We start from the raw sequence: 12,090 nt of genomic DNA, 5'->3' as shown, positions 1-12,090 counted from the left end.
GGATCTCATCATTAACAGGGGGAGGAAGCAGGGCCAGGGCAGGTGTAGCTCAATAACACGAGGAAGACTCAAGCAAAGAACAAGCTGCGACCAACAAGTTTTCTTGTCTTTATTAGAAAGAGACCTATATAATATAGCAGCCTCTCTCTGCAGTACTTTACAACTTTTTGTTCTTTGTTGGGTTTTTTTTCTGTTATTTTTTTATTTTTTTTTTAATTATTCAGAATACTGTACAGCTGACACAAAAAATCTCAATGTGTTGGAGAGAGAGAGAGAGAGAGGAAAGGGGAACATAACACAAACTGGCATACTTAATCAAACCCAAATCATAGGAAACAACAAGCAAAGTGAAATGTTTGTCAATCGGTTTAATTACAGTACAAACAATATAAATAAAGCATCATTGAGTCATTGTAAAACAAACTTGCTGAATGAGGTAATATAAAAACAACAACAAAAGACTTTTTTTCTTTTTTTTTTTTTTTTTAGAATTTCCACACTGTCTTGTCATCATTTATACATTATTATTTACAGAAACAGAAAACAAAAATAAAACAACAACCCCAAACTTGCTCTAAAGCCTGCCACGTGCTAGGGACCTCCTGCCCCTACCCCAAGCAGAGGTCTCGGGTGTCCCTACTCACCTGGGCTCCCTTGTCCCCCATCCCGACCGGAAAGACAAACATCACAAAGCAGAAAAACCTGAAAGACTTGGGGGCTGAATGCAAAATCCAGCCTTTGCAGGCGGTCACAGGTTATTAAGGAATAAAGGAAAAGAGAACAGTTTACGCGTCTGCTTCCCAAAATAAAGGTGCCCGTTAGATTGAACCTCAAACCAGGACCTGGCTGGGACCAGGGGCCAAACTCTGCCTTCAGAGAGGTCAGGACACAGCCTAACTCTGCCAGCTCAGAGCTGTTCTGCCTCAGACAAGGGCAAGGCATTTGGGACACGCTCAAACCCCACTGAAGCTGAGAGGTTTAAGGCAGCAGGAGCTGCACAGTCAAGCTCCTGGCAATTCCAATCCAAGTCCAAAGGCAATACTTACACAAAACAAGTCCCTGGTGTTTGAGAAGACACTCCTAACCCAAATAACCCTTCAGTTTGTGTGCCACCTACGTGTCTACAAGTGAAAGGTGCTCTTGACATTGACACGGTAAAAGAGAGCTGGGCCGAATGGATCTGGAACCCTGGAAACTTGGTACTTCCACAGAGCAAAGGGCTGTGTGCTTTCAGAGGATGGGGATGTCCAACTTCCCCCATGGATTAGTAAAAGGAGCTCAGTAGATTCAATGGAGAATCCAGCTGAATTTCTGGATACTCAGAAGAAATGCTTGGAGGGGACTTCAACAGCATTTCAAAGTAATAGAAGGAAGGGAAAATGAATGACCCTCCCATCATTTCCACACACGCAGCCATATCCCTACCACAGCCCCTTCCTGTCCTGCCAGACCTGCCCTCTCTCTCCCCACAGATTCTCCCTGACAGGACTACTGTTCCTGGACTACTCAGCACAGGCAAAAGCCTCAGTGAGCTTCATCTGTGGTTTGTGGCTCCCACATGGCAAAGTTTGGAGGCCAGAGAGTCACGGCCAAGAACACGTGGAGGGAGCAGCTGCCCTTGGGGCTGGAGACAGCCCATCAGAAACATCTCCCCACTGCCATCCCCAACAGCCCCAGAAAGCAGCAGGACCCAAAGCATCGCTGGCTCACCCACAGGAGGGCAGCAGGTCCCATGCTCAAAGTCAGCCAGAAGGCTGAGTTTCAAGCAAATTTATATAAAAAAAGGGCCTCTGAGCTGCAACACTGTCCTTTTCAACTTCAGAATCTCCTTCCCTGGTGTTTCCCACCCCCAGGGCTGGTAAGATGGGATTTCTCCTCTCAGCCATGGGGGCCTGCTCCAGTCCTAGTGACCAAGTTCAAGTTCAGTGTTGCTGTCTGAAGGAGCTGGATTTTTGGAAAACCTCTGAGGCAGGTCTCTGTGTGAGTCCTGAGCTGCACTAAGCCTGTACCTCCCATTCCTGCATCTCTCCAGCTGGTGCCCCCCATCCTGCCCTCTGTGCTCTTGGGAATGGCTGGTCTTTTTCAAACTGGGAAATCTGCCTGTTCGGAAACATCCGACTGAAAAGGCGGCTCCAGCCATGGATTGTGGCTGATGTGTGCACAACATTCCCACAGTAACCACCAGCAGTGTGGAGAGCACTTCCAGGCACACACATACACACCAAGTGTGGTTTGTGACAGACCACCTTCACCTTAGGGCTCAGAACACCTTGACTGCACTTTACCCACTCAACTCAATCCCTGCATTCGGGATCTAGTTGCCAAATAACGATGCCCGTTCAGCGCCAAACCCCTTCCTGGGTCCTGCATGAGCTTGAGGTTTTCCTTCAGCACAGACCAGACGCGATCTGGTTTGTTTGAGGGGTTTTACACCCTGTACCTTGTAATTCGTGAGGACCAGGGAAGTGTTTTCAGCTTCCTCAGTTCTCAGAAACAGCAACAAACCCACAGCAATGGGTTCTGGGAAACGGGGCGTACACAAAAGAGGTGATGGTGCATTCACTGCCAGCGAGCAACACATGCCGTGAGACCCCCGAAAGCATCCCCCACCCACCCTCCCTTCACATTTTGTACAGAACACACAGGTAAAAATCACTAGCTCTGAAGCACTGCAGAACAGTCAGTCCTTACTACTGGAAGCTAAACACACATCCAGGAGTTCTTGGCTAAGGGAAAGCTGAAGCTCTGCCTGCCAACAGAACCAACTGCTACCGCTGGAATGTGCCCCAGGGATCTGGGAGATGGGCACACATACAGAGATGAAGAGGTTAAAACTGCTGAAATGCACTGAAACGTTTTTATTTTATCCATCCACAAGCAGAACTCCCCCCCCCAACCCCCCAAGCATTCCAGGAACAGTGGTAAATGATGGGAGTTAATTCACCCACATACTGCTGTCACCCTGAAATGAAACATGGGGCCAAAATGACCAGAAACATGCTTGGTGATTTGGGGCTGAAGATGGCTCTAAAAGAACCTCCAAAACAACCTTTTATTTTCAAAGATCATGCAATTCCCCTCTCAAAACATGAACTATTCCCAGCTCCCAAAAATCCTGGCTGAAACCCCCTGAACCTCCCTTTAAAGTGTGAGACAGATTCAGTCAACTCAAGGTAAACTGTCCTGAGATGGGACCACCTGATACTTACTCCAAAAACTGGCCCATGCCAAACAACAAAACAAAACCTAGAGCATCCTAAATCAACAAATACACCCACCTACAACTTCGAAAGTTTTGCTCTGTGACCCCTATTATTTTTTCAAACAGGAGATTCTTTTCTAATAAAACCATTCAAACCAACCTGCTTTTTGGTAGTTTAGATTTTCAGAACTCAAAACTCTCTGCAGAACCTCTTAATTTAGGGTGGTTTAGTGTTTTTCTACCTCGGAAGGAACTTTAATCTGGAGTGTTTTTATTTTCTCCTACTGTGCCACAAACACAAGAACATCCAAAAACGGGTTTTCTACGCAACAAATTTTACCCACAAATCACCAAGAATGGAAGATGTGTAACTGAGGATCCAAGACCAGCAGCTGGAGATCCTACTCAGGAATCACTGTAGCTGCCTCTGGAGGGGGGAGGAAGATGCCTGACTGTGAGATGAGGATGGACAAGTTGTCCCCTGCCCAGCCAAGCTGCCCCAGGTTTGGTCCCCAATGCTCCCCTCCTTTCCCTTGAGTCCCACCACCGACAAGGACCATTTCATCAGTGACCAACTAACAAAACCCAACAACCATCCCTGTTAAGGTGCAAAGGCGGCTCCCCGAGACGTTTGGAAAGGGCCCCTTCGGGACCCCCTTGTGAAATCTGTGCTTGTCTCCACTATTACTACTTTATACTAGAAACTACAAATTACTTCATTTTTCCCGATCTCCATACAAATATAAAAGATGAAGCTATTCCAACCCCATATAATCTAATTATACTACATTACAGTGCTGGAGATCATTTCTAAGCCTGTATCTGCATTCCCACCTCTACTCCTCTCCCTACGTGACTCAGCTTCCTCTGGCCAAGGGAAATCTCCAAGTGCCACTAAAGCTTTTTTCTTTTTGCACTAACACACATAATTTAGGGAAACGGGGACAAGATGGCAAATTAAACAATATTAATGTTTACATGGTTATTATACACTATGCCCAAACGCTTGAAAATCCTCTCTCACCTTCCAGGAGCTTGCCTGGCTTTCCAAGCAGCACACCTAGTTCATAACCAAGTTCTCCAAAATATATTTTTTTTTAATGCCCCCTTTTACCAATAAAATTAGAAATCTGGTAATGGGAGCCCTTGGCCAAATCTCTGCAGGACCCTGGCTGTATCTTATTTCTTCATAAAGAGCGAGGAGAAGTGAACCCTCCTCAGCAATATCCAGGTTCAGATGCCAGATATGACACATCCGACTCATCCCCACCGTTCGACAGCAATTAGCTAAAAATAGAAGGAAGGTGCTGATGGTGACAGGAACAGCTGACTCGCTTCTAGTGTTGTAGCTGTTGTGGATAAAGTGCAGAGGAAGGGGGATTTAAAGGTATCTGGGATGCTGGGAAGGGTTAAATGGGGGATGCAATGAACACCACACTGCCGAGAAAACAGCTTCAGCTGACAGGTTTCTGCTGGGGTTTCTTACGGACCGGGTGGCAATTTGGGTGTAATTTGTCCATAACGCGCTCAAAGGGTGTGAACAGCCTGGCAAGTGGGTTCCAGGAAAGCAATGAGGGGCTAAAGGCGAGAGCACGAGCAGAAAAGGGCTGGGTTAACAGGGCGAAAGCAGGAGGAATGGCAGTCCCTGCAGGACCCCAAGTGCTGCACATACTGCCTGATTCTGCATCTGGATAGCTCCGAGAACATCCCCTGCAAAGTGCAAACACACTCCCTGTACAGCACATGGAGCTCCCAAAGCCAAGCCCCACTGGGATCCAGCCAAGGAGAGCTTCCTCCATCCTTGTTCTCAGCTCTGGTGGGAAGGGCTTTCCCCTCCTCTCCCCCCTTGTGCAAGAAGGCGATGGAGTCTATGCTGGCCCAACTTCCTTGCCAAGTGTCCCACTAGCTCAGGAGGTGCCACAACACTCCTGCCAGCCTTCCAACCAAACCTATTTGAATGGGGGATGCCGTGCCAACACAAGGCACAGACCCTCGTCCGTCCTCCCATGGTGGAGCATCACCAGCTGTCGTGGCAGGAAAGGTGTCTCCTGACCTGGAGAGACAGTGCTGGGTGATCTCACCCAGCGGGTCCCTTCCAACTCAGGATATTCTATGATTTCCTGCTGCCACCGCATCCACCACCAGGAATCCTCCCTGCAGACCCCCATGTGTCTGGGGAAGCCATCACATATTCCTACACCGCTCCAACATAGTTACACTTTTACACCTCCAAGGGAAAAATACGTCTAGGTTAAAAACAACTGTGTTACCGCTCAATTAAAATATTAGTTGGCTAGCCTGGATATCTAATTTTTCCTGGAATACACTGGAATTTCCTTTCTTAAAAACATTCTGTGTTTTTTCAAGGGTCGCCCTCAGAAAATTTTTATGAAAGGAGCATATAACTGATATACCCGAAATCTGCATGACAGCCTGGTTGCCCTTGTTTCCCAAACATCACTCTCAGCTTTGTAAGAGGGAGGTGGCCCAAAGAGAGCACTAAATTATGTACAGAAAATAACTTTAGTTTGGAAAAAAACAGCTCTGAAATGGAACATGCGCTGAGAACTCAACGGCGGCAGATCTGCCTTCCGTGGGTTTGAAACGCTGGACTTGGTTTTCGGATACAAATAAATGCCCTTGATGCTCCCAGGGGAACAGCAGGCAGCTCTAGCACCTCTGGGATCGCCATTCCCGAATCCCTGCTGGGTTTCCCTGCAGGGATATAAAGCTCGTGAGCACCAAGACGCAGTGGTTTCACAGCACCCCTGTCAGCTGCACGTTGGGTGGGTGGTCCCGTCGCCGAAGGACCACCCGTGAGTACCAAAGATCAGGGAGCTGCACAGGAATGATGGAGAAATAGCAATTACAACAGACACCTTTCCTTAATTAAAAAAAAAAAAAGAATATTTAAAATTATCCCAGTCTGAAGGGATTCAGCTGTGTCCTTGCTCTGCCTCAGCCAGCCTAGGCCAGGCAAAGGAAGATTCCCTCTCCAGAAAGCATCAAAGGTCTATATAGTAACAAAGTACAAAAGGAGGACACCTCCAAAGAGGAAAAGCTGGTCAATACTCCTGTGCTTCCACCTTGAGGCTTGTTTTTCTACCGCAATTTAATAATTTACATCAAATCCATAATTTTCTGTTTTGTTTTTTTTTTTTCCTTAAGACAACCAGATCACGTTTTTTCCCTTTGCATTTTGTCCACATGGAGTTTATTTGGCAATTGCCACGCTCCTGCCACTGTGTGCTGAGTGAAATCCAGAGCCCCAAGGAAGAGCACCACTGAAGGCTTGGGAAAGACATCCGAGCAGGTAGATTTGCAAATTACCATGCTGTGTGCACCTCACTGCCTTCACATAATTGCTCCTTTGCCACAGAATTCAGTTGAGTTTTCAACTCTCTCCGTGATATACCCTTCCCCCATCTTCACACTGCTGTATGCCACTTCAAAAAAAAAAAAAAAAATCACTTTCCTGCCTGCCAAAAGCCCTGCCTGCCAAAACCCCTGCAAGCTGCTTCCCTTGCACCAGAATCCCACTACTGGGAAAACAGCAGAAGCTGGGATCTGCCTGGTAAGACCAAAATAATCCAATCAAGTATTAAAACCTGGGATTCAAATGAACTGTCCAGGCTACTTTCACAAGCCATTTTTCTTGCCGAAAGCAGCCAGGTTGGGAGTGGAGCTCAGCCGTGCCCTGCCCGCTGAAGGCTATCAATTCTGAGCTTAATCAAACCTGATCTTCCCCCGGCCACAACAGGGCTTTTTGTCTTGGCTTGTGAAAGCTTCCTGACTTCTGGGCTAAAATATATTTACAGTGCTAAGAAACAGCCTCTTCTTCCTTTCTAAAAGGTCTCACACACTGTTTTTTTTTCCATGCCAAGTGTGCCCTGATCTCCTCCTGATATGTTCCTCACAGGCTTTGGAAACGAGAGTCACTGCTGGGAATATTATCGATGTACAATGACCTGTAGCCCATAGATCCTAACTAGTTGCACATTATTTAGTTCACATCCATTACGGTTTATAAATTAACAGAGATGTCATTTTCTGTACAAAAAAAAATCCAATGTATATTTATGTTTTTTTAAAATTCAAATAGATTTTACATACATAGAATCTAGAGACACAATACAAAAATCTGTATAAGTTAGGCAATGCATCACAGGAGTGACCAAAAACTCAACACAATTTACCTTGGCAAAATGACAGAACCTACTTCTGCTGGCTGAAAAAAAAAATATTAGCCTTTAATGCGTTTATTAATTTCACTAAATGTACTTGAAATGTTTTTTTCCATAGCGCTATTCATTATTCCTTTTTGTGTTTCGGAGTTACTCTTATTTATTTTTTCCATTTTGTTTTTACACCAAGGAGACTGCAGTCAAATAACACTCAGCAACTCATTTCCTCTCTTTGGACTGAAAAATTAAACAGATACTAAATTATGACAGTGAATTTAGAAAGGAGGGCTCCAAGGGCTTGAAAGAACATGTCTGAGATAATATGATGCTTCTAAGAATATTGCAATCACATCCAAGCAATCACCGAAGCGTGCCATGTAACTACCTCCTCAGCTAATATGCTTTTTTCTCCGTGATGACTAATCATGTTCTATTAAACAGCGGTAATGCTGGAAGAACTCAACTATACAAGTGTAATGAAGCCAGTATTCTCCCTGGACAGATTAGCTACAACTGATTTGACACATACCATCATAGGAGCTTCAAACCTGACAAACTCTGTGCTTGCTTCTGATTTATGCCGTCAAGCTCTTCAGAGAAGAGAATGGAATCCAGGCGCGGCGCTCGGCAGAGGTGAAATGTACTGATGTGCTTAACTGTCAGTCACGGGAAGTCACCGGCTCTCCTTCCTCCTCCTCTCGCTCGCCTCTCCCTCCGCCCTTCCCTCACGCCGGGAGGCCGCGTGTCCCTGCTCCGTGTCCCTGCTCCGTGTCCCTGCTCCGGGGCGGCCACGCTCCCATGGTCCCGGTGCCACGCGCGGCGTGTTCCGCTCAACCCGCGCGCCCTCGCCCGCTCGTCCCCGTCCTTCCGGAGCTGTCACTGAAACAACGGCCTTCCCGGCAGCCCCCCGGGCTCCTCCTCGTCCCCTCGCGCTCTCCGCGTTCCGGATGGGACAGGGGTGCACCGAAGGGAAAAGGGAAAAGGAGAGTTACCAGACTCACAGAGCAGAGCTGTGATGGGGATGGAGGGATGTGAGGCTGCGGATGTAACTCAGCGAATGCACGAGGGAGCTCCTCAGATGATGGTGGGCATCCTGCCGCCGCTGTTGTTCCGGTTGTTGTTCTTCCTGGACAGGTTGGGGGTGGCCATGAGGACGAAGCGCTCGTCGGGGCAGCCGTACTGCAGGAGCACGTCGATGCACTCCTGGCTGGAGGCCTGGCGGGCGTAGGCCAGAGCCGTGTTCCCGTGGGCGTCGCGCGCCATCACGTCCACGCCGTACTGCGGGAAGGACACGGGGGCTGTGGGAAGCTGCGGTGCCAACGGAGCAGCAGAATAGGAAGGAGCAGGTTTGGGAGGGACAGATTTGGATTTCAAGGAGGATGGGGACAGGGAGGAGAGGGAGCGGGCAGGATACCAGCCTGACAACGTGAGCACAGAGCACTGAGCCAGACACATAAAGGTTGTTATGGGAAGGGGGTCTCACATGTGGAACAAAATCCGTCCCAGAGGTATTCTGAGCTAAGGGAATCTCTCCTTCCTCATTTCCTACGCTCTCCTTCCCTTTCCATCAAGGAGGAGACAGGCACAAACATACCTTATTACCCTGGTGCTGCCCTTTGAGAGTGCCCTGTGTCAGCACAACCTCTTCGTGAAACCCCAAGGAGCAGGTGAGGTGTGTCCTGCTGAGGGACACAGACAAAGCCCACCCTGCCCACCGGCACTTACCCAGATGAGGAGCTGCACCAACACCACGTTCCCTTTCCGACAGGCCAGGTGCAGGGCCGTGCGCCCGTCACCGTCTCCGCAGGTCTCGTTCACCTCCTCCCGAGTGCCGTGGGCCAGGAGCAGGATCACCGTCCGCAGGTCCTCCTCGGCTGTGGCCCTCAGGAGATGCTGGCCCAGAGAAAGCTCCAGGCACTGCAGCGGGGCAAGGAAGAGCTTCTGCTCGTACTTTGCACGTATCCAGAGCTCCTTTTCTTCCCTAGAGAAGCCAGAGGAGATGGGTCACTCTCACCTGGCGCCACAGCAAACAGTGCTTAACACACAAGGAAGTTATTTCCCCCTGAGAATTTTTGGCAAGAAAGCCCTCACAGAAACAGCTCACCCAAACCTTGTGTTTGCAGCAGTACTTGTGTTGCCCGCCTTATTGTTACTGAGCCGTGTTAATGCAGTGCCCAAGATCCTCCTGGATGGATGCTGTGCCCACAGGGCTGTAAGGTCACAACAGCCAGGAGATCTTAAAAAACCCTGGGCTGGCAAGAGGTCAGTGCAAGAGCCCTCACTGTCACAAAGACCAAAGGCACACAGACAGCCTGGTTCTACCTTACGGTTGGGCTGGAAAAATACATTGCACAGAATACATCCAATTTTTGTATCTCAGAGCAGAAGTAACCAAACAGGGGTGCTTTGTCCTTCTCCAAGTTCAGTAATGTTTCCAAAGGCATATGGATGGTTCCTCTGTTTGTTTTTCCAAAATTCAAACCAACAAACCAATCCTTTGAAGCGCTTTTGCCTCTTGATATATCAAAGAACTATCAAAAGCTTTCTGGGTGCTCTCAAGTTACAGGAGAACAAGGGCTACAAACAAGTCCCTCTAGTTGCCATTAAAAAAATTAGCATACAATTATAGGATGTGAGAGATCCAGCCCCAGACAAAGTGCCATTTAGAGGTACCTCAGGTAATCTGTTCAGCCTGTGAGAGCCATGCACATCACCTGAGCCAGGACCCTGGTCCTGGTGACAGATTCTCTCCCCTGGAGTACAAAAGGCCAAGCTCTGTTTACGCCTTTCAGCCGTGTTTACACTGCTCCCAGTAATCTAGTGTCAGGTTAGCCCTAATCTGTTTTTAAATACTTATGTAAACAGCTCCTTCCACCAGCAAATCTGGATTAGTTTTGCATCATTTCCTGGGACATGTGGAGTGACCTTGCTTTGACCTGCCTGGATGCTTTCAGGCACAGCTTCCCAAAGCTTGTGCTTCCCTACCCCGACCACAATTTATCCTAAAACAGGTCCGGGGCTTTTATTCAGAGCAAAAGTGCAAACAGAAAATTAACACAGAGAGTGCTCTTTTACATCAAACCTCTGAATGACTCCTGCAAGCTAAAAGACACACCAACCTCCCCCCTCAACGACCCGTTTGGGGAGTTGCAAATAAACCTTTGATGGCAAGATCTGATAACCAGAGTATCATTGCAGGTATTCCAGATGGAGAGGAGGAAGAAAAGGAGTTATCAGAATCTTTAATTCATGGGTTTTCTATTTGTATTTTTTTAAGGTAAAAACACAAACCAGAACTAGTGCCACGAAAAGGAAAAAGTAACATGCAATTATCTACAATAAAACGGGCATTCTTGCAGCAGGTCTACTTCCAGTATCCACCTAGATTATCTTCAGGGATGTTTACTTCTCATGTGATTTTTAACATACATAGAGGTATTGAAAGTACAACCAATACATCCACTGCGTGTTTAAAATGTGCCACATTGGAAAGTGAAGTGATTCAACCTGTGCTGTTCACCCACAGCAGGGCTTTGGCCATTTATTTCTCCTATGTCCATACATCCTAAAGGCAAACTATACCTCAAACACCTACTCAATTAATTTTCTTTAGCCAAGAATCTGCAAATGAATCCCCTTTTCCCCCAGACCATCTTTTCGGTGATAGGAAGTTTTGGCTCCTGTCAGAGCACTGGCTGTTGTGATCACCACGGCTCCAAGAAAAGCCCTTTTTTTGTTTAGAAAACAAGCTGTTTGACCCAAGTCTCCCACTTCCAATCACAATTCACCTCAAAGTGTAACAGTGATGCTGTGATATGCACTAAAATACAGAGAATAAAAGCTTAGTTCAGGCAGAAGCTTTCCAAGCTTTAGGTTGCTGGTTTACAAATTCACTGGCACGAATTTCTCATTTGCCGTGTGTCGCACGGGCAATCCTGATACCCTTGGGAGGCTTCAAGAAAGAGGGATGAAGATGCTCCAGCCCTGCTCAGGTTTATCCTACTGTCTCAAAAGGCTGGGGGAAGAAGAGAAAACCCTTTAAAAATAAATGGAACAGGAAGGGGAAAATAATGGCACCAGCATTAGGGATGGAGACGATGCAAGTGGTCCCTCCTTAAGGCACTCCCCAGCATGATCAAGTCACCCATAACTGCTCTGCATTAACTGTGTGCTCTGGTCAGGATGCATCCCTTAACCAGAGGAAGTGTGATGCAGAGCCTAGGAACAGCCAAGGAGACATGGAATCCCTCAGGAGATGCTGAGGCCAGCGCAGGGCCCTGCCACCAGCAGCAGGCTGTGACATGGGGCTACATTCACCTAAAAATCCAACCTTTGCACGTGGTTATTTCACCTCACTCCAGTTTCCCTTTTCAGAAAACCTGCCTGATTTTTCTTCACCACGCAGGGCACCAAGAGGTTCCATTTGTTAAGGCCCAATTCCACCTTTGGAATCACATCAAGGGTTGTGGTGGGAACACAGCAAACACCACAAATCAAAATAAAGGTGATTCAAAAGCCTCAGGCATTTGGGGCAGCACGTCACTGACATCAGCTACTGAGTGAGATCTTATTCAACAGCACAAACTGGGCACAAGAAAGACACAGCATTTGGATTTTAGGGTAGAAAACTAAACCTTATCAGAGGTAGCAGGAGAAGCACACTCACCCAGGCCTCACGGAGAGCCAGAACATAGAGGGGCTGTT

The 12,090-nt window shown here is 47.5% G+C and overlaps 1 protein-coding gene across 9 annotated transcripts in view; it reads right to left on the bottom strand.

The window, feature by feature from the left end:
- Positions 1–685: 685 nt before the first annotated feature.
- The window catches only part of LOC127472607 (arf-GAP with GTPase, ANK repeat and PH domain-containing protein 1), a 314,949-nt gene continuing 303,544 nt past the window's right edge, over positions 686–12,090 (bottom strand). For all 9 annotated transcript variants that reach the window (XM_051791074.1, XM_051791078.1, XM_051791075.1 and 6 more), the window contains 2 exons: positions 9,112–9,367; positions 686–8,664 (listed from right to left, as the gene is read on the bottom strand). In XM_051791074.1, the coding sequence (XP_051647034.1) occupies positions 8,461–8,664; positions 9,112–9,367 (460 nt within the window). In that variant the 3' untranslated portion in view covers positions 686–8,460. The remainder of the gene's footprint in view (positions 8,665–9,111; positions 9,368–12,090) is intronic.

This window comes from Manacus candei, unplaced genomic scaffold (genome assembly GCF_025592945.1).
Source record: "Manacus candei isolate 608988 ecotype Guabito, Panama unplaced genomic scaffold, ASM2559294v1 h1tg000029l, whole genome shotgun sequence".
NCBI classification, from domain to species: domain Eukaryota; kingdom Metazoa; phylum Chordata; class Aves; order Passeriformes; family Pipridae; genus Manacus; species Manacus candei.
This window is presented reverse-complemented; position numbering and strand designations above follow the sequence as displayed.